Genomic DNA, 26,461 nt, shown 5'->3' on the forward strand with positions numbered 1-26,461 from the left:
ATCTGTCCTAAACTGTTCATCCAGTGTTATGTATTGTTACCGCGAATAAATGTTTGTCGTTATTGATGTATGGAGCAGCAGTAAGACCACATCCGAGAAAGATGATGTGCCTTCGTCAGCATAATTATTGCATTCACCGTAAAGAAGCCGCCGGCGTTTTCATACACATGGCAGGTACAATTTATTGCACATTGTCGAGGAAGTCCTCGCATAACCTTGCACACGTTTATCCGTAAACTATCTTTCAAGCCTTCATGTTACGTCTGGGCTCGAAATTAGCTGACACTGAAAATACCATTACACAGAGCACGTGTTGGTTCTTACGCCAGTGAGTCTGAAAAAATGTTCACGGCAGAGAACTGGCCCCCAAACATCGGGGTGCGTGAATGGCAGTTCACCCCTAAGGAGCAGTAGTTGCCGCTGTCTCGTATGCATCATCAGACTTCTGTTTTCTAGTACTTAGTTTGTACTTTCACATGATACTTATTAAAGGTCCAGTACCTAGAGCACTTTTTCACATGTTTATTGTTTCAAAACGCGTTTCTTGGTTGCTTTAATACTGGACACTGCCAACGATAAATCATGATAAATCCGGAATGTTTTACGTGTAGCGTGTATTTACGTATGCGTACGATGGTAACGTGATGTGCACCTACTTGTATGAATGTCTCATAAATCTTGTGCTGTTAATATTGTGCCATTAACTGCTGGCCAGTAAGAAAATAACCGGGAAACACATATCCTAACTAATGCACAGTATATTACAAAACTGTCCGGCAGAAAACTGTAAGTGGACATTTTTACCAACACGGATTCTATTTGTCGGGTAAGCATTTTGTCGATCAGCAAACATTGTCACCAAGTTGTCGATAAGCAAAATAGATGTCAGCAAATTGTCGGTGTGTCAACAAGCACACTACGGTATGAAGGTAGAAGTTATTAACAACAATTAATGTGGAACGGACAGAAAAATTTAATAATGTGCAGCGTGCATTTCGTACTTTTATTGGAGCTTATAATACTTACAATAGGTGATCTGAATCGCATAAATATGCAGTTATGCCAAATAATACCAAAATTTCAGATTAGCAGGAACAATTGTCAGAACTTAATAAACCCGAAATCGACCCGGACTCAACCGGTCGTTCTCGCGTACGACCAAACGTTTCACCGCATAACAGTCTGCCGCAGGAAAATTTTCATTTCGCAGCGGCATTTTCGAGGTTGCAACGTCGTATGGCGAATACAACTCGTAATTCTCCAATTTTCGTTACAGAAGGTAGGAATATTTGCAGGAATTCTAGTGTTGTGCCTTCAGTGGTGGACCGCTTTTATGCATTTCAAGTTTGAATCCACATAAGCGGTCCTCGGCTGTCGGCTGTGAGAGGGCCGGTGTTGTCAGGGACTGCCGGTGCACCGCAACGGTAATGCAGTGGGTCGCGCAACGGCAAATGAGAGACAAACTTGTGCTAATGATTTTGCAATGAAAGAGAGTATAGATCACTTACCGGTATTTATACGCATGCTATGTTGGTTTTAACTGCAAACTGTCCTTGCACTGTGCACACAAACTATATTTAATATTGTATCAGTAACTGATAACACTGCGCACATTGCATTGCATAATTTCAGCCACAAACCGCTGTTTAAACATTAAAGAGCTAACTATTCTCCCAGTGAAATAGCTGCGTTACCATTTAGGGATTTCCTAGGCCGTAGATAACAGAAGCACACAACAATGGATCTCACAGCAATAAGTAGACTGTAGACTGGACCGTTTAACCTTTCACTGTCTGTTTGCATGTGTGTCAGCCTCTTTGTTATCTTCGTCGGTTTGTTGACAGCAACAAACTGCACAATTCACCCGGGTAGTAAATCCTTAGGTCCAAACAATTACGGCGCTCTTTTCTGTCGTTACATATGAATGCTGTCTCTAACTGATAACACTGCATAAGCGTTTATTGGCACTGGCTTTGAAGCAGTTGCAACATTCGACAATTCCTAGTTGTTTTACGTGTAAAGGAGGCCGTGAAATAAGAAAATTAAATGTTTAAAAGTAAAAAACATTTAAGAAGAAAATATTTTTAAAAGAAGTACATATTACGCTGACCGCTAAATAAAATTGGAAAGACCCAGCAATTGCCCACCAGTATTAGCAAAGCTAATAATAACAGGTAAACTTGGATAATAAAAACATAAAAAAGGTCAAATAAAGTTTTGGAAACAACAAATGGAAATTAATTATTTACCAAAAACAATAAAAACCTATTCGGAGAAAACATTTACATAAGCGTAAGAACTGATTAAACTGGCATAGTCACAAGAAACCTTAGTCTGAGTATGAATTTTATTTCATAAATACGAGTTTCACATTACATAACGAAAATAGTTAGTCACAAATTCACAGCAACAGAATCTTATTTAATGCTGCCGCCCCTTCCATTGTTCCAGGTACACAAGTGGCGTTGCCTCGCTGAATTTCCAACGATATTCGCTTGCGTAGGAACTCATGGGAACGAGGTTCACCTGTTTGGAGCTGGAGTCGCTTCCCAATTTCTTTAATTAGAGCGATGGCCGACTTTCCCCACGGTCCGAGAGTTTCGAAGGCTAATGGCGCGAAGATGTATCTTCCCAACAGACACAAGTACAGTCGCACTTTTCTATCTTCGGCCTGCGCTGCAGCGGATCCAGCAGAAGCTGACGTGAATTTTAAGTGAGACAGGGCGACGGTATCGACACAGGTGACGTCCCACGCCAAGCACATACCGCGTTTCCAGGCAAAGGTCGTGCACCCATCCGGGCGACGATCCGACGTGTGGGATGTTCCGCGCGGCTCCAGTTTGGCAGGGATGCCCGCTGACACCAGCGCTCTGCAGACGATATTGTTCAGGCCGCCGTGACGCGGATGTCTTCCAGCAGAGAAGGAACAGGATAAGCCGTGGTGGCCATATGCATCAACGGGCTTGTGACACTTGGCGCATGAATGCGGCTCACAGATGGAAACGCCTAGCCTCAAACCGACTGAAATTTTTACCGTGTCGTCATCAAGGAGATTGCCGATGTGTGCCGAGGGCAAGGCATTCAACCACAAGCCAGCTTCTGGTGTCGACTGAGCCAGGAGGCGGGCCCGGTTGACATCGTCGTCGCAAAAGATCTACAAAAGTAAAGACAGTGATGCGTTGCACAGCGGAAGGTCCCATGCTCGTTGTGTCTTACGGACGTTTAGCTCAGGAAGTTCATCGAGGCGCGCTTTTGACTTGGACCGAAGGATGGTCAGGAAGCAGTAGCGACACTATGCCGGATACGGAATGAATCGAAGCCAAAAACGCTGGTAGCGCTAATTCTTCCGCCCGACGAATGCCAATACCGCCTCTGCTTACTGGTAGTGTCGCCTGCCGCCAGCACGGGTAGTCGTATGGGCCGTGCGAACGTTGCACAGAGTTTGGAAACATTGCCGCGTGGTTTCGTCCAGCTGACAAAGCTGTTGTGGCTGCTTCCAGGCATTGCAGCCACGCAGCATGTAAATAATTTTCGGGGCGCCTAGGCAGTTTTTCAGGAGGAAAAGAGCGTGGTGACGTGGCAGGAGCTCCAACCGTTCACATGCCGTTTTCACGGTCGAGCACTTTTCGGCCACGGCTGGGCCAATAGCATCGTCCAAAACCGGTGCACCTAATAGTAAGAAGTCGGCATCTGAGAGAATGCGTAGCCGTGGGTACATCTCCAGAAAATCTGCAACGGCATCATCTCGTTCTTGCTGGGTTCCTCCGGAGATGTGAAGCTCGCACTTCGCTTCGTTCACCACTAGACCGATTTCGCGGGCTTTCAGTATAATCTGGCCAAAAGCGTGCGCTACTATCTTACTACTTACCGCTTACGTGCGCTATTGTCTACTACTTACCGCCCATGGTTCCGTCGTCCAAAAACCAGGCGTTTAAATCCGCCTTTAAAGATGCTACAATCGGCTGGAGTGCAAGGCAGAACAGTAACGGGCCCAGTGGATCGCCTTGTTGTACTCCAGATTCCGACGACATAATCAGCTACTCGATGAAAAGCGAAGAATGATCACCATATGCAGTGCATTATGCACTTCGTAGAAACGCTGTGTATTCGGGTAAACGGTGTTAAAGGCGTTCTTGAAGTCCACTTTCAAGGTAACCGTTAACTCCGCTACTGATGATTCAATAAACGTTCTTGCCGCGTGCACTATTGCCTCTGCACCACCACGCACGTTAAATCCTAGCTGCTGAGGCGACAAAATGGGTGCCATGCGGTCTGCTACTCGGTGGCATATAATCTTGGCTGCAAGGCGGCGAAGGGTTAGTCCAACCGCTATGGGTCGGAGACCACCATCTTTTTTCCTCAGTGCGAGCAGCTTACCACCAAAAAATACCGGTCGAATTTCAGCTGGGATACTTCCACTTAGGGCCAGATTCAGAACACTTGCAAGCGTCTGAGTTGCAGTAAAACCCTGCTATTACACACATCTCCGTTCTTAGCTCCCCGAATGTTGTAAAGAGGTGCATGTTACATAGGGACACTGCCCCTAGGGGCGGTTATTAGCATACCCCCAGAGGGTAGGCCATATATTGATCAAAGTATAAAAGAACGGTGCCGCTGATGATTTGCTTACAGATATACATTCATATTATTTCTTCAAAATGGACACTGCCGCTTTTTAATTGCATTCATTTTCAAAAAGATACCGTACCAGTGGCAGTTTATACTTCGGAATAAATAGGTAGTTTTCATTTTTAACCCTGTTTTGCTGTTTCTTACTGTCAGATTCAGTACTGCGCAGATCTAAAACAAAAACCGGAACTTTCTTCGAAATTTTAGTGCGCTTATTCGGCCAGCTGTACGTTACGCAGGGGTTTGGCTGTATGTGAATTACTGTCAGCCGTTCCATTATTATTATCTTCCTGGAGCAGACAACCCATTCATGGGACTTCACAATGACATCGCAAGTGTTAAATGGCATTGCTTTGTCTGGTCGAAAACATAAACTGAGAAAAATTGAACAATAACAAAAAGACAGAAAAACACTTATTCAGCTAAAGTGCTAAAGTCCATCGCCTTGAGAGCAAACTTAAAAAACCCAACACTTTCCGAATTTAGAATTTCCGCGTTAACTTCCGCGTTTCTGAATTCAGAATTTCCACAAAAGGTGTATGTTATATTTATAGAGGGGTGAATATTATATAGAGAACTGACCCTATGTTATAATCCAGCGGACGGTCCGGTTCCCAGCCGCATGTATATAGGGGTGCATGTTGTATAGGGGTGTATGTGACGAGGGGTTTTACTGTATAGGGAAATAACAATGTCGATAATGCCGACCATTAATAACGGAGTGGAACATCAATTAGGTCATTGAGGAAAATGGCTTGGTATATATTGTCAAATCACTTTTTTGTAATACTTTACGTCATTCTAAAGCTAAATGTTCATTGTTCTGAGAACCCTTTTCTCCGCGCAACATCCGGTTGCCGGAATATGGCGAACTAAAATATGTAGGCAAAAAGTTTAAATGCATTGTTGTGTACCAAAAGCCTGGTTACTCTAGCTTCTTAAAAGAAGCATGTCCATAAAGTCGAAATTGAACCAATTTCAGGTTCATAGGACGTTCCCATAATTTTAAAATGAATTTTAGAATTTTTGAAATACATTTTTAAATTGGAAAAAAGTTTTAGTGTACAGTATCTATTCCATTTTTGACATTATCGTTAACGGGTCAATATTAACGGGATTAACGTTAACGGGACAGCGGGTCATTATCGTTAACGTTAAACTCTAAAAAATATTTGATCATATAATATCAAATACGGTACTTACACAATTTGTCTTCTGTATTTCATCTGCACGCAGGTAAAGAAGCGCAAAGAAAATACCTTTTTTGTGTGGAAATGGTAGCAAAATACACAATGTACTGATAACATTTATTATCATTTTGATTGACCAGTTTCACCGATGCCCGATTTCATATAAGAATGCCTTTTTTTTTAATTTACGCCATATTACCCGCATCAGTTGCGAACAGGCTCAGATGCCTAAAGCTGGATCTGTACCATGCCTGGTATCAAACAATGCAACGAAATTGTATTGTTTGGATTCTTCTGGTTCTTCGAAACCAGGATTCTTCTGGTTTCTGACCGAAACCAGAAGAATCCTGGTTTCGGTCAGAAAAGTTAAACGTTGTGGTACACTGTCGTAATTTCATTGATGGTCGTTAGATTTAGTCCGTCAAACTCCGCGACGATCCAAGTGTTGCCATAACGATTGGGGGCATATTATCTTGCCCACAGATTTTACCGCGATACAGTTCGACAACCGAGTGGGACCGGGCCAAACGCCAGTTTTTGACTCCCTTGCGGTGATACCACACGTACACGCTGATACGGTAAATGCCGGGCAGTTGTTTCTTGATGACGGTACTATCGGCATTTGCTCCTGCATAGTCGTTGTGTATCAGCTTATCAGCGCTCAGTCTCGTTCCCTGACATTCCACACGTGTCCGCTGTTGGCTGCCTTGCAGTGGCCCTTCAACCACCAACTCCATATCGTAGCCTTTAACATTAAAGAGAATTATCCGAATGTCATCGTAAGACACGTCGGGCATCAATGAATGAACCATGCTTGAGCCGCCTCCTCTCCAAACGACGACCGGGAAAGATTTTGGCATGTATCCTGTCGCGTTGACAGTCGCCGTGTAATATCCCGATGGTAGTCCTTGACGCCAGTACCCAATGGCATTTGTTGTGGCTGCCGCGAGAATCGGCCCGGACACATTGTCAGGCCGTAACGGATATTGATATTTACCGAAGGGGCATACGACATATCATCGTCATGGTTACCAAATCTCATATATTTCAGATTACCGTCGGCTGTCCCATTTCCGACCAAGGTTTCACTGATCCACAACAACGGTTCCATTGTGACTTTGCCGTCCAGCGTGGAATCGTAAAGAAAATCTCGTAAAAGAATGGAAGGAAACCAGGCATCTCGAAAGTTATGGTGTGGGGGCTCAGCAATGGTAAGGATAATGTCAGTTCTCCGAAAGCATTCGTTGTTGCTGTTTGATTGCCAAGCAGCAAATTGTCTGCATCTCTCAGAGTGGCGAAGACCGTTGCGTTATTGATTGAATCCCAAGTCAGAGCGTTCTGGGATAACCAGACGGCGGTTATCCTTCGCCCTGCAAACACCCAGTTGGTTTATGCTCGCAAACCAGACCGGATACATCATAGCAGCACACTGGATTAAATTGCTTTCCAACGCACACCGGCAATTCGATGACCACTATCCTGCTGACTTACAATGGACGACAAAAAGAAGTTGAAATCGACCGGCCAGTGTGCGGTCGCGCCTCATCAACTTCTTTTTGTCGTGCACTGTACAAAATGCTGACGACTTTTGCTGCAGGACGAATTTTTTACCCGACAATTTGTTGAACCGACAACTGGATGATCGACAAATTAGTGAACCACAGTTGCTGCTGCGGCTGACTTAATAAAACATAAGAAAACTTAAGTATCCCTGCCATACATAATCATTCACAAGATAAACAAAAGAGAAAACGAAAACATAGGAATACCATAAGAAACATATGAAATCAAAAGCAACCATAAGAAATCATATGGCAGCAACCAATATAAGAACTAATACTGACACGCCCAAGAGAACAACATCAGAGCATAAAAACCTAAGGTTAGCTAGGAAACCAAGGCCCACCAAGAAACTCAAGGAAAAACAAACAAAAAGTTTAGAAACCTGGAAACCAGACCGATACGCCAGCTGCCGGTCAACAAAATTTTTTCAGCAATATGTCGGTTAGAAAATTGTCTGGCAGCAAAACGGTCAGAGAACTGACGTGATACCGCTTTGGCATTCCGAACTGCCAACCACTCTACTGGTGCATCGTCGACAGACTGTAGCCGCTACGTGAACTCGCGCAACTCCGTCCGCCGACAGCCTTTTGCCGAGCATCGTGCAAGTTACGCAAGAAAATGGAGCAGCATGTGCAAATTTCCCCTACACAAACTCTGGCGCAAGTTCATCTAGCAACTACAGTACGATTCCTTGCTGCCCAATACGACCGCATAAGGGATTTGGTCCGGTACATAGCATCAGAATCGAGTACATCCACGGAAACTTTCGCTGTCGTTATCTCCCAGACACGTTTTTGAACTGCTCTATGACATCCTGTAGCCAAAGGATTTGTATATGTGTACAAGAAATCAGTCTGCGCACGCAACATTAGATCGGAAAGCTATAAGGCAATCAAAATTTCAAGAAGTTAAAATGCATTGAGGTGTACCAAAAGTCTCATCATAAACCAATCTTCAAATTTTGCAGGTAAACGCACATACACATAAAGATAGTTTTTACATCGAACCAGATCATGTTGCACCATTTGTTTTTCAAATTCTAAAATTGTGGAAACTCTGGTTCGGTGTAAAAAAGATCTTTGTACTAATGTGCATTTCCTTGCAAAATTTGGCAAGCAAAATTTGGAGTAGGTCGGTTTAAAATTAGATATTTGGTACACCTGAACGCATTTAAACTTCTTAGTTCTTGGGGTTTTGATTCACACATAACTTTCAAACCGGAAGCTGCTCCCGCAAATGTACCAGGCCAAATCCCTTAAAACAAGCCATCAAGAGAATGCGTCTCATCTAACTTTAATTCATCACATTTATCGAATATTGAAGGTATTATATGAACTTACCTTTTGCACTGCTCACTGCGAAAGACAATACAAGCAAGGACGTTAATTCAAAAGGCGACATTTTGTGAAAAAATGGTCAAACTCGCATTCAACCCTCGATTAAATTTCGGCTTGGTTGATTTGTTGTATATCGCGCCGCAACGGCGCATGTTTTATAAGCTAATACAATTTACTTTGATATTTATCTCAGTTTGCAAGCACAGTTAGCACACTATCAAAGCTGAAGCCAGTTCAATCCAGCAATCAAACTTATCGTACATGTATCATATGTATCACGGAAGCACCGCGTGCTCAGCATGGGAAAAATGCGGAAAGTGGGCTATTCCGTCCTGGGTTCAAAAATTTATTAACGCCTCAGTAAGCAGAGTACACAAAAAGTAAAAATTCATAAAATGCAGTAAAAATAAATAAAATAAAATGAAATAACATAAAATAAAATACAGCCGGTACATAAAATTGATCGCATTAATGAACAGTATGTACAAGAATACATTCATGATCCAGTGCGTTTAAATTGTCATCACCGGGTTGGAACGGAGAAGCGTTATCAACGAGTTCGTTAACGAAGCTTCTTTGTCTCACATTATAATTATGCTGTACACAATGTACAGTTGTTGTACTAGTACCGGTGTCCGTTATACAGCGTACATGTTATTAACTTTGTAACAACTTGAATGTGAAACAAGAGATAATTTGACATCCTTGTTGCATCCTACAACGAAATTTAAACGCCGTAAAAAATTACTGGTGAAAAATTTCCGTGCAAAGTCCAAAGTTCTACCGCATGCCGAAGCTGTTACTATCTGATTATTAACGACATAATAAGGAAACGCCGGCGATTGTGTTGGGGCATGTGGCCAGCCTCAACTCGGCCGCGAAGTCTCGTGGAAAACGTCAGAACATGCTCGACCACCGGAAGGAGCGTATGCGTACAGTGGGACACCTGATGCGTGGCCAGGTGAATAGCTGCTCCCTGGTACGTGGCCAGGGAGGTTTTGCGGCACCTGATTCGTGGCCAGGTGATGCCCTGATACATGGCCAGGGAGATGGATTGGATCCTGATTCGTGGCCAGGATGTATGAGTGCACCTTCCGGTGCGGTTCTGTGCGTACCATGGCGAGAGAGCTGCGCGTGTGAGAACTGACCTTTATTCAATATTTTACAAAGTACCAATGCGTAAGTTAAACAATACATCATGATGCTAAAGAAGGGTGGGAAGGCGGGTAACTTCCAGCAGTTGAAAGGTCACATTCAACGTTAACGGTTGCAAAATATATTCGATCCGACACGCGTGCAAAACCAAATGAAATGATAGCCATCACCCAACGCACATGAACAATCTCTCGCGCAATGCTATCGAAGTAACTAGGTTAACTCCCGCTGCCGACGAAAGGGACGGAGGGGGAATGAGGAGGGGGAGGTAACCGCAAGAGCAACTGCGATGACAAAGGGCAGGCAGGCACTCCGCTGGTAAACAGGACGATTCCGCTCTCCACGGAGATAGAGAGGAGGCAGTCATCACGTGTGTGCGAAGTCCAGCAATTGTCCATCAATGTCCTGCTTTAACGAGAAATCAGGCTGGCCGGCGTTTCTCTCATCGCGTTAAACAAAGTTAGCGCACCAGCGCAAACTTCCATTAACGACATAATAAGGAAACGCCGGCGATTGTGTTGGGGCATGTGGCCAGCCTCAGCTCGGCCGCGAAGTCTCGTGGAAAACGTCAGAACATGCTCGACCACCGGAAGGAGCGTATGCGTACAGTGGGACACCTGATGCGTGGCCAGGTGAATAGCTGCTCCCTGGTACGTGGCCAGGGAGGTTTTGCGGCACCTGATTCGTGGCCAGGTGATGCCCTGATACATGGCCAGGGAGATGGATTGGATCCTGATTCGTGGCCAGGATGTATGAGTGCACCTTCCGGTGCGGTTCTGTGCGTACCATGGCGAGAGAGCTGCGCGAGTGAGGAGGTGCCCCAAACATTATGGTACGCGCAGACATTGGGGGCGTATGAAACGCTTGAACGCGGATGATTTCCATCGTCCAAGTTTGCGTATGGCTTCTGGCGAACAGCCGCCGGTGGCGGCTGCTGTAGCTCCGCCGATGCGGAAACTGTGCGATGAGTAGCGCCGAGAGTCCTCTCCTTCCGGGAGAGTTCTCTTAAGCGCTTGGGACAGGTCTGTGCGGGTCAAATAACGGCCGCTGCCGAAAATTAAGAACGGTAAATCAGCCGGCTGCTGCTGCTGGCGCTGTTGCCCGTAAGTGACGCAGGCGCTGTGTACTGCCGGGGCGGCGACGGACGTCAGAGACAGTGTGATCCCGTTTTGGTGCTGATCCGTTTTGGACCGCTTGATGGTCAGATGCAACGTGATGGTGTCCCAACGCACATCCTGCAGGAGGAGTGTAGCGGATGCTTCGAATGTGGTTGGCGATGGTGATGTCAGTTCCGAAGCACGGAGGAGGAAATGCTGAGCCATCGTGAAAGCGGCCCAAACCATGTGTTGATCGTAGAAAGTAGGGGCAGCCAAATGCAGCCGGGAGGACAAGCGTCGCAGGAGGTCAGGTGTTATTGGCAAACGTTGATCAGGTTTTCTGCTGCTTAAGCGACGGGCACCCTCCACAATCTGCTTCAGCCTAGGATTGGTAGTTGGGTCGGTCAGCTGCTGCGACAGGTGACGCCTTGCTACAGCTGACAGGTACACTGTGATTGTTGATGGTGAACACTTCCGGTTGAACAGGTGCGCTACGTATTCTTCAACTGTCTGCGGGGTGGCTGGCCATGGATCTTTCTTAGTCATTCTGCAGAACTGCTCGAAACTGCGCTCTCCATTAGCGTAAGCTCTTCGGGTAGTAGGTGCCACTCCGGCTGCAAAGAGGTCACCGGCGCTGACAGAGGTATCGGTGGTTCTTCCCCCGTTAGAAACGGCCGTAATCGGGTGAGCAGATCTGGTGGTGCTATGCCAATTCCGTTGGCTGTCGGTTGCAGCTGCCGAAAACGTTGTGTCTGAAACCGGGACAACGCATCAGCAATGTTATTATTAACGCCGGCGATGTGCGTGATCTTGATAACAAAATTGCATTGTGCTGTAATAAAATGAATTCTGCGCAAAATTTCCATTACGGCCGGGTTTCGACATTTACTTGCTGACCATGCTTGCACCGTGCCGCTATTGTCACTGTGAATTAATATTCGTTTACCGTGCAACTGATGACCCCATATGGCACAAGCAATATATATCGGATACATCTCTAGGAATGTAATCGAGGGATTTAATTCAATAACCCAAGCTGACCAAAGTCCTTGAAACCACTCATTTCCCAAAACTCCCCCATAACCAATCGAACCCGCTGCATCGGTATACAAATGCAGTGTACTTGCCGGCTCCCACTGCGGTTGTACAAATCCAGCGGTCCCGTTCCATACGGGCAGAAATTCTCTCCACCATGCAATGTCACGTCGAAACCCGTCTGTTAACGTGATCTTATGGTGCAGCCGATCAACTTTGCAACTTAGTTCAATCATGCGCCTCAAGAATATCCGGCTTGCTGGGATACACTTTGTAACGAACGACAGCTTTCCAATTAGACTCAAAAGTTCCCGCTTTGTGCACTGCTTACAAGCTGCAAAGTTATTGAGGAGCGCTGTCAACTCTTGCAGCCTGTCATGCGATACTGACAATGTAAAGTTGTTACTGTCGATGACAACGCCAAGAAACTCAACCACCGTAGCCGGTCCCACTAACTTTTTTTCGTTAATCGGCACACCTAAATACGCACAGACTGCTTGCACTTGCTTTACCATCCGTTCGCACGCTGTGTTTGCCGGTTTACCACACATGAAAAAATCATCGAGAAAATGTAAGAACGCATCACTGCCTGTACATGTCCTAAAAATCCACTCAAGTACACCAGCGAATTTATCGAAAAGGTATGGACCCGACCGAAGACCGAATGAAATGACTATATCGTAGTAAAACTTCCCCTCCCATTGATACCCTAGCAAATGCCAGTCCTCTTGCCTAACCGGTAAAATTCTGAAGGCACTTTCAACGTCGATTTTTGCCATAAGTGAGCCTCTTTCCTGCCGCATTACCAGTTCCACCGCATCGTCCACACCTACATATTTTAACGAGTACTTATCTTTTTGGATGTAGTCGTTGACACTGCATCCAAACGGTTGCGACAGATCCATAATGACGCGGTGTCCTGAAGGCCGCTTCGGGCGCAGTCCCAGTGGGTTGGTGACGAAATGTAGAAAGGGCTCCGTAAGAAACGGGCCTCTCGCGTGGTTTGCCTGCACTTCTTTGGCGATCATTGAAGCTATAACCTGCGGATCGTCTAATGCTGAGCGAGCATTGCTAGTGAAACGGCGAAACTTCGGGCCGACGTAGCCGACCGCGAAACCAAACCTAAAACCCTGCAATACGAAACAAACAGTTTCGCGATCATTCTTGTGTACCAATAACTCAGCGAGTCTCTCGACGGAGACCGGTGTGGTCACTTCCGGGTTTAGCATTGTGACCGTTGCCATGCTTATGCTGAGCTGCGTCGTGTTCGGTGGCGGTGTGGTCGGTGGAGCGGCATGTTGCGCACTTGTGGCTGTAGGGGCAGTTCGCTCCTCTGGTGCATCTCCCGTTATTCCAGTTCCTGCACAGGTCTGGCGGGATGTGTCGAAAGGGCCGATCCGCCTTGGTGTCCTGTCGACCATGTGCTAAGAATTGAAGCTTCTTGTGGCAGTCCTGATCGGTGTGGTCCGCGATCACGCACTCGCGGCATAACTGGAGGTGTGCGCGATTTGGGAGTCGAGCGACGCAGCGGTCCAGTAGGTTGCGGTCGAGCCGGTACCAATCGTCGTGGTTTTTGTCGCGCGTGCGGCCAGCACGAAAGGTCTTATCGTATTCCAGCCACACTGCGGCCGTGTACGTGCCCGCCAGGTCAGTGATGGTAGCCTGGTATGAATCTAACGGATCCCTAAGCTCAGGATGATAATAACTACGTACACGACGAAAAACAATGAACGCTTCACACCACAATGTAAAGGATGTAATTGTGACTTTTCGCGGTTTAGAATCAGACAGTACAAAATCACTATCCCTAATCTCGATCTTAGCTTCGCCCTGGATTGGTGACATAATGCTATTCGCCCGCAGCAGCTTGTCTAAATCAACGTTGACCGTAAGGTCATACAGTTCTTCCAGACACTTATCACTAACAAGGGGAAAACCAGCCGGCAATGGTGGAGGTTTCTTACTGTTTGTGGCTGCTGCGCTTGTGTCCGCGGACGTCGGCGGTGATAGATCGTTGACCTTCTGTGTCAGCTGCGTGAGGTGATTCTGCTGGGAGAGCATCAACTGAATAAGCATGCCCGTTTCCGTTGGCTGGGACTGGACGGCCGTTGGAGGCGTGGAAGGACCCGGTAAAAGCTGTACGTCCGGGTTTATCTGTGCCAAGAGTGATTCCAAATGCTGTCTGGCCGCGGTAACCTGGGCATCGATGCTGACTGTGCTTCCCGTGCTTACCGTGGCGTTGCTGTTAGCAGGATATTCGCCCGAGTTGGGAATCATCCGCGCCCGTGGACGTCCCCTTGCTGGTCGCTTTGCCGGTGGTTGGAGAGCGTTGGCGTTGGTTCTTCTACCTCGTCTCTCCGACATGTTGATGTTAAATGGCGGTGGAATTCCGTCAAACAAATGTTGTACGTCAAACAAATGTTGAAAATAACTTCCAGCAGTTGAAAGGTCACATTCAACGTTAACGGTTGCAAAATATATTCGATCCGACACGCGTGCAAAACCAAATGAAATGATAGCCATCACCCAACGCACATGAACAATCTCTCGCGCAATGCTATCGAAGTAACTAGGTTAACTCCCGCTGCCGACGAAAGGGACGGAGGGGGAATGAGGAGGGGGAGGTAACCGCAAGAGCAACTGCGATGACAAAGGGCAGGCAGGCACTCCGCTGGTAAACAGGACGATTCCGCTCTCCACGGAGATAGAGAGGAGGCAGTCATCACGTGTGTGCGAAGTCCAGCAATTGTCCATCAATGTCCTGCTTTAACGAGAAATCAGGCTGGCCGGCGTTTCTCTCATCGCGTTAAACAAAGTTAGCGCACCAGCGCAAACTTCCATTAATTTCCGGCAAATACACGGCCAGAATCTATTTGGCCAGGGTCGAAAAGAGGGAGGGAAAATTAAAGGGAGGGATTTTCTTTGGTCAAAAAGAGGGAGGGAAAACTAAAGGAAGGGATTTTGAGCGGTCGAAAAGACGGGGGGGGGGGGATTTGTTTGGCCAAATAAAGAGGAGAATTTTCTGTTAAAAGGTTTAAAATAGAAAAGTAATTTTCTTGGTCAAAACGAAAAAACAACTTTTGGCGGTGTTGGAATATTTGAAAAAGTTGAAATATGAATTTTTGCAACCGCACGCGACGGCTGGTATACTGTAGTAAAAAAACAGCGAACGCTGGGAGGATGTGATCAAGCGTTATGCGCAGGTCAGAGCAAAAATTGTATGACCAGCTTTGTTTTTCTCGGCATCGTCTGCCACTTTTAACATCTGGTTTAGAATATATTATTAAAAACGTGAATGCACATGAAAACATTCCTAATAATCTTAAAAAATTACAGTACACGTGCACGCACTGACTGCGCAGATCCTAAATCAAATTTACATATTAAGAAAAAGATCTATACTACCTCCGGCCTCCCTATAGTTTTCAGATCTCGCTAATTAGAAAATTTCGAGAAAAACTGGCAGCACCTTCAGATCAGTCGTGGTTTAGAACTGGCTCACATGGTTTTTGTTTTCGAGAAAAAACGTTCGATCAAAAAGCCAATGTGCTCGTATATCTCATCACAACTACAAAGACGATTCCGGCACCGTTCAAGTGGGAGCAGCGACTATGTATTGTACCGTGCCGGTACGGCCGTCTCTGTACGTGACTTATCAGCTTGAGTGAGGCGCCTGATTTTTTTATAGAATCTTGATAACATGAAAATTAATCTCAGTGAAAAAGTCTGGGTTAAAGCGTCGTGCTTATGAAGGGTAATATTCATATCTATATTCATATTAATATGCACTACGATTAAAGAAGGCAATGCGTACAATACACTTATACACAATGCATACAATACATACAATACACAGGCATACTACATGTATACGCGGCGATGTACAACACAGGAGATATTCATGTACATGTAACTCATGCTAGTAGTCACATTACTGTTAAATACTTGCAGCACCAGACATCTGCCAAAATAATCAAGTGCAAATAAGAAAAGAGTACCTCTGTTCAATACCTTTAATAAGTATCATAACAAAATCGCATTCATAAAAAAAACGTCCTTTATGCTATCCTGATCGAGGTGTGCAACAAGTACTTATTTCTATGATCGCTACTAAAACATAGCCGAGCGGCATACTTCGTACTCTTTATGATAATAATAATTATTATTATTATCTAGTAGATAAAGAATGGTAGTACAAAGTTCGAATAATTATGTTCACTGTACTGTAAATAGGTTCCATTTTCCGTATTATGGTGTCAGAATTTCCCTGTTATATAGATACAAGAGTCATCTTCGGCTTCGCCTCAGATGCTCTTGTGGTCCACAGTCAATCGTTGAAAAATAATTCTTGTTCATTTATTTTTGAAGCCTGGTTTGAGTGTATGTTTTTTTATTGTATGATTAGGCGCTGTTGGTAGCTTCAGTTAGCTTGCTCTAATCAGGAAAGAGCATTATGTAGCTGATCGGTTCATTTTATGTGAAACAAAATGGTTACAGTAGTAGCACGACTAATAATCGGAGAGCTGTCAGCGGTGCTAATTTTCTAATAATTCTGCTTCGCTACTTTCTAATAACTGGTACGTGGAAACCAATTTTGATCGAGGACAATAATATCCTTTTTTCAGTAATCAGTGGGCTTGGTCGATAGATAAAATAATGTGAATTTTTAATTTTTTGATAATTTTTTCATTTTTGATTCAGTCGGCAGCAAGTAGTGTGTAGTGATAACGAGCAACACAGATCACGTTGTCCTAGTCACCGAACATTATAGTAACAGCAATAGCGGGTCCTGTAATTTCCGTTTACGCAGCATCCCTGATTAAGGATACCTAAACACTGGTATGACCTGTGGGTTTGGCTCCTTCTGAATTTCTATTGTTTCCGGATAACTGTTTCCAAAAAATTTTTGACAGAGATCTTAAGCATCTAATGGCGGTTGCATTTACACGGGATGTCGTTCTACCCGGCACTAGGTAATTAACATTTTTTGTTTATTGGCAATAGCCACCAACAAAATAAAAACTAGCCCTCGCGGTCACACTGTTTGTTGTAAGGGGTGGTAAGGCCGGTGGTAAATTGAGGATTTCGGACCACTAACACTACGATAATATCCCTTCCCTAAAACTTGAGCTTCCGTTCACTCCACAGGCCTGATCGACGGTCAGTATGTTTTCCTGTAACTCAGTAAGTCTAGTTAGTGAATACCTTTGTGCGGTTCTGTTCATTCGATCAGCTCAAGAACTTCGTTAGCATCGAACAGTGGGTACTGGGCAAGGGTTCCGTTGGGTTCCGTTCTCATATGCCGGTCTGGTCAGTGAGTTTTTCACTGCATAGGAAAACTCACGGTCAGTTAAACTTTCGCTTGCAAACTATGGTTTGACACTGCCTGTTTTCTCACTACCACCGAGTGGACGAAGTGCGATTTCGCCTTCCACGTAATATGTAAAGGAACTATGCAGGTATATAGGAATGCGTTCGCAAACTTTCGCTTTCGCACCCTCAAACACTTTTTTAGTTTCATAGCTTTCACAATGATCACCCTTAGCCAAAGAATTTGTACTTTATACATCGGTGTGAAATTTGTTCATGAGATTTAAGGAGAACAAAATTTAAGTTAATTGGTAATTTAAGTTAATTTAAATTTAAGTTTGTTTGGTATTTAAGTTAATTTTAAATTTTCTGTTTATTGTAGATCTAAGTGTTTTGTAATGCACAGAGAACAATGTATAAGAACGTGGAAAAGCTAAAAAGTTCCAGTGCAAAAGCGCTTTCCGGTTCCGAAAACCAAAAGAAATTTTCTTCGCTTTAGAGCATTTTGTTGAAACTTGACAAAGTTGAAAAATTTTTCGAAGGTTATTTGAAAAAATTACAGTTTTTTTTTATTACACTACATACTCTGCATTTGAATATCAGCTGCTCCACGCAACAGTGTTTTATGTAAAAGGTCTTTCAAGGTCACCTTGAACTGATGCCTGTACCGGTACCGGCATCCGAGCGATGGTCCAGGGCAGATATTTTTGAAAACAAAATGCATGTGGGACCCTTTTGGGACATGCTGAGTTTAATGGTGAAATCGGTTTTTTAATTTGCTTGGCGGTTTTTTCTAGCCAAGTTCCACGGGGCGGCCGATCATAATATAGATCTATTTCCTTGATACTCGCTTTCGAACACTTGACAACGCAAAAACTAAGCTTTTCGTTTTGACCAGACAATTAAATTCCTTCCCTCTATCAACGGCTAAAATCCCTTCCTTTACTTTACTCCCTCTTTTCGGCCGCTAAAAATCCCTTCCTTTATTTTTCCCTCCATCTTTTTGACCAAAGAAAATCCCTCCCTTTAATTTTCCCTCCCTCTTTTCGACCCTGGCCTTCTGTAGAAGCTATAACCAGATTTTAAAACATCACATGATAGCTTTCCTAAAGTTACCCAGTACTGTAATATTATTAGATATCAGAAAACAATAACAGGTTCATCTTACCCTTACGATAGTAGCAATAAGTAACACAAGCCGACTAAAAACGAAACACTACGAGTAGGTAACTAGCAGATCAAAAACAAACCATCTAGCTGATGCTGCTTCTCGACCGTTCCTAATACACAAGCAGCATTACCACATTGAATTTCAGTGGTCAACCGTTGCAACAGAAAATGTTTAGCGTGCATTAACAGAAACCACACATACCGCTCACAAGGCTATATGCGTATTGTACAGATACAAGCTTGCCCCGTAATTTCCTTCGTAAAGGTAAAGGTAACTAGCGCGAAATTTGCGCTTGAAGCGATGGTCACGTCACTATGCTTATCTGAGTGCTTAAATCCGCTCCGGAGTTGGATTGTCCATTACCACAACGACCGTTTCTTAGCCACCTTGCGCCAGGCAGTTGCTGTTATTCTCATTGATTTATATGGCGTGTACCAAGCCACCAGCCAGCCAAATGCATGTTACGTGTTTAATATATCACAGGTGGTTTAAACAGTGTGGCGTGGCGCGCCGCTGTACGGATTTACGCGCAACACGGTCTTTCGATTTTGTGTCGTTTACAGTTGGGAGCGCCTATTGTGACCCCTCACCCCTGTGTATGCGGCATGCTAGTCGACGATTTGGGTCGGCATGGACTTCGCTGAAACGCTCAGCAGGGTGACAACATAGAGGAAGCGTTCTTATTGTGATTTGCGTGTATCTGTTGCGGAATGATTGCTTAAATGTTTTCTGTAATTGTGAATCTCGTAATTTAGGCAAGTTTGATACTACGGTACCATGCAATCAATGTCTGCCATTTATGTGGTGGATATGATACAGTAAAAAACTTATCCCCGACCAGAGCATTGTAGTAATTAATGCGTTGTTTGAGCTGTCGTGATGATATATTTCAAAAAACAAACGATGTTTCGACTAAAATGAAACGCGTTCATTTGTAGAGCTTATGCTGCTAGTTTTGCTTTAATAGTCTGTTCTGTATTCTCCGTAGGGCGTAGAGTAGTAAATGTGGTTGTGGTAACATTCCCGGTATTTAAACTGAAGCTATGTCCCCGCAGGTTGCATATGTTTTTTTACGTCGTATTTCGTCGTCTTCTATGGTGACAACGACATCGAGTGGATGGCCCATCTTCTGTTTAGCCAGAAGCCGGGTTGGTAACGTAAATATTGCGACACCAAAAAGTTATTTTCATTCCCGATCCGGCCAGATCAAAACAGTGAAGAGACTAATCAAGCAAGTGACGCTGTCTCGCGCTAATATTGACAGTCGGCATGATTGTGATTTTTGTGGTAGGTTTTCAAAACGATTGATGAGAAACTTCTTAATGAATGTGATTCATGTGGTGGGTAATTAATCATAATAATATCAGAATACGTATGGGGGCCCGTTCTAACTCACCTTTGATACGGATACGATTCAGAGTGATACTGATGTTTCAGATCTGCGGCTTTGTGCCTTGCATGACGCGCTTTATGCCTGTATACAACAACGGAATTCTGTGACGTGTTACATCAGATGTAACACGTTACAGAATTTCTGTACTTCTAGTGTACGTATTGCTGTTGGTTAATGGAGTGTGGTGACTTTACTAGCCGAAGCTTGTCTGATCTGAGGTTCTTCGTGAATAAGAGTATGCAATATTGCCGAATTAAACCCGGTTTGGTTGCTCAGTACACAATCAGTCAGTCCATCAATCAATCAATACCACGTACAGAAAGTAATTCACAAAATTCATCTTCAAATAACCAACATATTCTCTGCATACGTTTTTACCAACTTCCTGTACATTTTCGGTTTTACGCACTGGGTTAGTTGGCGCCTGCCGACAAACTGTTGATTAAAAGCGATTGCAGACAAACTATCGCCGCATTGCGTAGATTTCCGTCAGTGTCATGTTTCCTGTATATTTCTGTCAGTGTCATAGGGAAACTGTAGAAAATAAAAGAGGGGAAAACGCTTTTCATGGCTCAACGTAAACACAGGGTCCACTTTTTGCACCGCTTTTGGAAAAAGCTTCTTTTCACAAGCTTGCGCATTCAAACAACAAGTGAAGTGCCGAAGCTTCCGGATCGATAGACTTAGCATCAATTTAACTGTAAAAGCGGCTGGAGCGTAAAAATCCGGGATTTGCTAGCGTAAGCAGATCTGACTCGCTTTACTCATCCATCATCTAGAACGTACAGTACTCAAAAATGTGCCGCATTAAAGAGAGCGATATAATATTAAATTCTGTACAGCCATCTGGCAGTGTCTGTTTTTAGTTGTCTGTGTAGAAATTTGGCAGTTTAAGTAGAGGTCATCCACAAGCATCACAATGAACGATACAACGGATTTTTACATTCCCAGCAACTTGACCACCAATGAATCACTGGCGAATAACTGCAGTAACACAATGAACTTTAGTTACGAATCAGACTCTTTTAATTACAGAAGGACTATGGTTAATTGGCAGAACATTGTTAAGTGGATAGCATATCCGTTCCTTCTGGCTTGTGGTTCCGTCGGCAATACAATCAACATTGCAGTGCTGATGTCAGCCAAAAACCGTACCAGCACCAATGTGTTCATGACAACTATCAGTGCCGCCAATTTGATAGCGCTGTAAGATCAATGGTGAAATACATATTTGCACAAATGCTGAATGGCCACAATAATCATTTTGTACTTTTTCAGATGGGCAAACTTCCCAAATTATATTTGGGAACTGCCCATTGGTCCCATCCTCTCTCCTGAGTTCTGGTTGGAAATCCATCGTGCCGTGGGATTTTGGGTGACAACAGCAATAGCTGATTACCTGCACTACATATGCATGGAAATATGCGATTGGTAGGCCATAACTACTCGGGACCTTTAGAAATTCACCCCGTAACGCGTTAACCTAAAGTAATTTAAGATATTAGTTAACAAAATGCTAAAATAACCCAGATTTTTGGAGAGCGTTAGATAAACCATTACGATATTTTTAGGACTGTAGTTGCATTCGCGGGTGGACGACTGTTGGCCTATATCAATCCGTTTGGAGTGAGCCTAACGCACCCCATGCTGCCAGCCCGGCTTACGGTGTGCGGTATCATACTTACCGCTGGCATGGTGACTTCGTATGACCTGATTGACCTTTACTGGAAACTTTCCACTTTAATCCCGTCGAGCGAAAATAATTCTGCACAAATCGCAATTTTACTCGAGATTGGAATTGAGACGCCTAACTGGTTGATGCGGTGGGCAGCCGCTTATGGCATTTTAATGGTGCGGACCACACAAGTAAACGTTAATTGCTTCATATTACATTTTTACCCTACTCTAAATTTAAAGAATGCAGCGCTCTTCCTATGTAAGGTGGATGCTTGTGTAAAAAAAATTTGCAATTATATGATATACTGTATAGTCTGTATGCGATTTACATACCATTATTAATACTGTACCTATCAACTAGACTACCTACTTGGTACAAACCAGCTGTTTGTGGTCTTGGCAAGTTCATAAAAATTTTTCTGAGCTAAATAATTTTAAACGTTACTGGAATTTCTTGACAATAACCTAACTTAGGACGTGCATCCTGTATGAAGCGATCTAGAATCCCTCTGTCAATGTTAATAAGTGGCATTTTACAGGCATTTCTCAGGTTTGGGAAATGTCTGCTCTTGCTGCTGTTTAGCGGCATCCTTATTTGCGTCATTCGCCGAGAATACCGCGCCACACAAGCTCTTCTGCATTCCGATCAAACCCGCGACTCTCGCAATAAGCACACCATCTCCCAGCATATTCTGCTGTGGAGCACCATCGCAGTCTACGTTGTCACAAACGGCCCCAGTTTGCTAGCCTGCGGTCTCGTGCTGGCCGGGATTTTTGGGCTGCCTATATATATTACATTTACCCATACCATAGATATTTTAGCGCTCTTTTGTGACATCTCACTGATGACGAATTATTCGCTGAACTTTTTCATATATCTGGCTGCCAGCAAGGAGTACCGACAACTAGTGCGCCGGATTCTGACGATGAAAATGCGAGAAGGCTGGATCTCAGTCCACCAAAATCCCATAATAACGTACTCCGCGGCGACAACGGCAACGGTCTTCGGCCCGTGCTCTGCCCATGTCCAACCTGGATCAACCGACATGCATGCGTAGAGGTCACAATCTAAAGCATCTATATTTTATTTAGCCTCACAATGTCAGAGTGCTTTGTACAGCATTGTATTATAAACATTTAGAATTATATTACGCATGCTTCTCGCAGTGACACTGAAACTATGCGTTTAGTTGGAGCTCTTATTCTACTATTTATTTCACTCTATCCTGTATTAACCCGCATAGTTGTGGGCTTTGTTAAAGTAAGATTCTTACTCGTGCTTTCATTAAAACTACCGTATGGTGCGCGCAGCTTATGCTTAAATATCGCAGTGCATCGTCCGTCCACGGTCAGCGGTGCACAATCTATTCAAACAACAACCGCCATGGATATAAAACTGTCACAACTCCAAAGCAATCGCTTCAAAATTTCAATCTGATGTGCCGAATACGTGTTAATTTTATAAGAGAATGAGCGTAACGTGTGCATTCTTTTTTGGGTGTGGCTATTTCCACCACCTCACACCACCTTTTGGCTATTCCCACCACCTTTCACCGCCTTTTGGCTATTCGCACCACCCTTTTTAAAATATTCTTCACACCACCTTTTGACTATTGCCACCCCCTTTGCGCACCTCTTTTGGCTATTGTCACCTATTTGTTTGCGCTGTTACACAATGTGTTCGTTATCCCTAAAAGACTTGATCTACAGATTTTGTAGCTTAGCCGTTAGCGGCGATTCTTCCTAATAATTCTATTTTTAAATCTTCAGAACTGATCTGCGTAAATCAAACCCGTTTCTGTTAGCAAAATATACATATTAGCATAATATTACAAAACAAATAATATTAGTTTAGTAATATTATGATATTAGCCATGTTTATCAGTTAAACCCACACCTGCTGTTATTTCCTGCCAGGCAAAAAAAATTTGTAACAGAAAGATTGAAAAAATATTCGATAACAAAAACGAATTTTTTTCCGCAAAAATTGCGGTACGACAAGTGGTTTGCGAGAGACAAGCTAAGAGCCTAGACCGCCAATTTGTTGGGTCACCCGTTAATAAAAAAATTATTTAAGCAGGTGAGAATAGCGAAATGGAGGTGTAGAAAGGTGGTGGCAACAGTCAAAAGGTGGCGTGAAAAATAATATCAAAAAGGTGGTGCGAATAGCCAAAAGGCGGTGAAAGGTGGTGAGAATAGCCAAAGGAGGTGCCAGGGTGGTGAGAATAGCCATTTCCTTCTTTTTTCACTCATCGGCACCAACAATAAGCTCTTGGTGGGCACCCTAGTTTAGGTCACTTCCGAGGCCTTCTTGACACGGTGAAGCTTTGTGTATTTTAAATTGTCCCCTAACATCTTTGAAACTACTTTGAAAAAAAACCATAAGAAAACCATTAGGTACCTTAAGAAGATGGATAATAGAGAACGAGCCCTCCCACATGTCAGCTTAAAATGCATAGTGTGGAACCGGTTAGCTTAACCGCCATCCGTGGATAGCAGCCCTAACCACCAAACGTAACCTGCGACCGTTCGGCGACGATAGCAATAAATGAGTCAAGATCTGCTGTAATACCGTTTTCAAACCGTTTTGATACCGGTTCTTTCTGTCTTCGCTAGCAAGCGCATATGCAAAATCCACTCCATCAGTATTTGCTCGCATTGTGCATCACGGCAATATGTGTATCAAGTTATAAGAATATTATTATAAATAATAATAATAATAAGAAGAAGATTTATACAAAATTAGTAATATACCAGGGGGACGATCCTGTCCTAACTGTTCTTACAATACATAAAAAACGATATTTGCCTGAGAAAAAAATGTCTCAGATTAGCAGGCTAAGCGACAAAATTCTGAAGAGGTCATTCCTTTAAAAGTTGCTTTACTGTGAAAATGAGAAACGAATCGTAAATCGTAAACCAGACTTAGCGGTTTATTCGCCGGGTCCTTGTCTGTGGTATTTCCACATTTAATTGTGCCATTTCGAGCCTTGATTGTGCCGTGACCAGATTCAACGGTGTGGATACCAGACCGCGCTGCGCTGTAAAGCAGTTGCAGGTAACGGCGGCTAACAGCGTGGTGCTAGCAACGGCTGACTTCTTAGTAAACAAGTGAGGTCGATAAAGATAGGGAAGAGTTGACAGCAGACTGCTTTGCCAAGTATATGGGATATTACTTAACAGAATCGACATTCTGCTTCTCTTTATATACGCGCGCTTGTCGCGTTAATTTGCAGAGGAATGCAACATCCGGTGCTTCTGCCAATCAACCGGTCAGTGTCACCAATTAACAATTAAGCAAACATTCACCTGACGCTACCAGGCGCCACGCTTATTATGCATGTCCAAAATTCAGCTTGTACGACTGCCAAGTTTTCTGTTTTTTTTTCCGGAAAATTGATACAAGCAAAGCATGAATGCCTCAAGGAAAACCAACGTCTGCATACAAAATAAGTGAGAAATGCAAGCTAATCAGGCAGACATTACCACATTTTTAAGCAAAAGACTCCGATAAATCGGAAAACAAAGCGTGATTGCCGTGTAAGTGCGTTCAGTGTAATTGCCGGTGTGGTGCGTTTACCAAGAACATGGCGTACCCATTTCATCAACAGATCAGTTGCGCTGTAATAACTAATTATGCTTAATATCAATAGTTATAGATGTTTGATGTCGAAAATTATGTTTCCTGATACAAATAATAAATTACTAATAAAATTGTCATTCATGTTAAATGATTTTTTCCCTGGCGTTGTACAAGCCGCATGTTTCTGTTGATTTCTATAAATTTGCCTGATTTAGAAGATGTTTAATATTTTATTTACAGATCTTACCTATCTACGTACGTAATGTGCGCCAATACGAGTATTTGTTACGTGCCCCCTTCTACCAAATAAGGTTCTACAAATAAATGGGATTCCAGTTCACGGCCCTCGCGCCCAGTTGCATGCTTTATGCGTACCGCCGCTTGTTGTCGCGTCGCCATCCCGGGAAAACTTGTGTTGCACTGCGCTGTTTTTAAAGCGCAACAGAACAATCATTCCTGTATAGAATTCTGTGATCACGGTAGTGTATATGCTCCCATTAAGGATGGCGTTCTATTAGTGCCCACATGAGCAATTTACTACGGACTGCGGCGACTGACATGTCGAATGGTAAAAGACTGCTTTTATACACCTTGACTAATTGTAAGGTAATGTTACAAGCCGGTCAGGAGATAGAGCACGACAGAAACAGCGAACAATGTAAATTCATCGGTTACGCCAAACAACATACTAAGCCACACAACGCCACACTATTTAAATCCGTAACACGCGTTTGGCTGGCTGGTGGCTTGCTGCACGGCATATATTATAATGAGTGTATGTGATCGTAATTGCCTGGCGGAATGTGGCTAGAATACAGTTGGTGCAGTAAGGGACAATCTGACTGCGGAGCGTATTAACGCATTGTGGTAGACGTAGTCAAGTGGCCATCGTGCCAGTGCTAACATCGCGCTTATTATGCGTTAACTGTACCTTTACGTGCTCTTACTCCGGACCGGCTTGTACAAGGATGCAGTACGGCAGGGCTGTACTGTAATTACTAGTATTCGATGAAATACGTTAGATAATTCATAACTGATTTAGCAGGAGACTTTTATTTATCGAAGCGTACTGTGGTACTGTGACAGATTATCATTCTGTCACTGCTTAAAACTAGAAATATTTTGTAATGTTTTCACTATTGAAGAGCTCCTGATTTTTTGCGTGTTTTTGAATGCTTGTGTATTCATAAATAACGACCAGACTTGTTGGTGCCTCAACGGTTTGTCTGCTCCGTGAATAAACTAAACTAATTTGAACAAAATCTTACTGTATATCAGACTTTTATTAGGGCGAGCACGGGACTTTTACCAAGTCAACAGC

At 43.8% G+C, this 26,461-nt stretch overlaps 1 protein-coding gene across 1 annotated transcript; it reads right to left on the reverse strand.

The window, feature by feature from the left end:
• Positions 1–10,701: 10,701 nt before the first annotated feature.
• On the reverse strand, positions 10,702–11,517 carry LOC129586035 (uncharacterized). Its single transcript, XM_055479016.1, has one exon. The coding sequence runs from the start codon at positions 11,515–11,517 to the stop codon at positions 10,702–10,704; it is 816 nt and encodes a 271-aa protein (XP_055334991.1).
• Between the last annotated feature and the right edge of the window lie 14,944 nt (positions 11,518–26,461).

This window comes from Paramacrobiotus metropolitanus, unplaced genomic scaffold (genome assembly GCF_019649055.1).
Source record: "Paramacrobiotus metropolitanus isolate TYO unplaced genomic scaffold, Prichtersi_v1.0 Parri_scaffold0000019, whole genome shotgun sequence".
In the NCBI taxonomy this organism is placed as follows: Eukaryota; Metazoa; Tardigrada; class Eutardigrada; order Parachela; family Macrobiotidae; genus Paramacrobiotus; species Paramacrobiotus metropolitanus.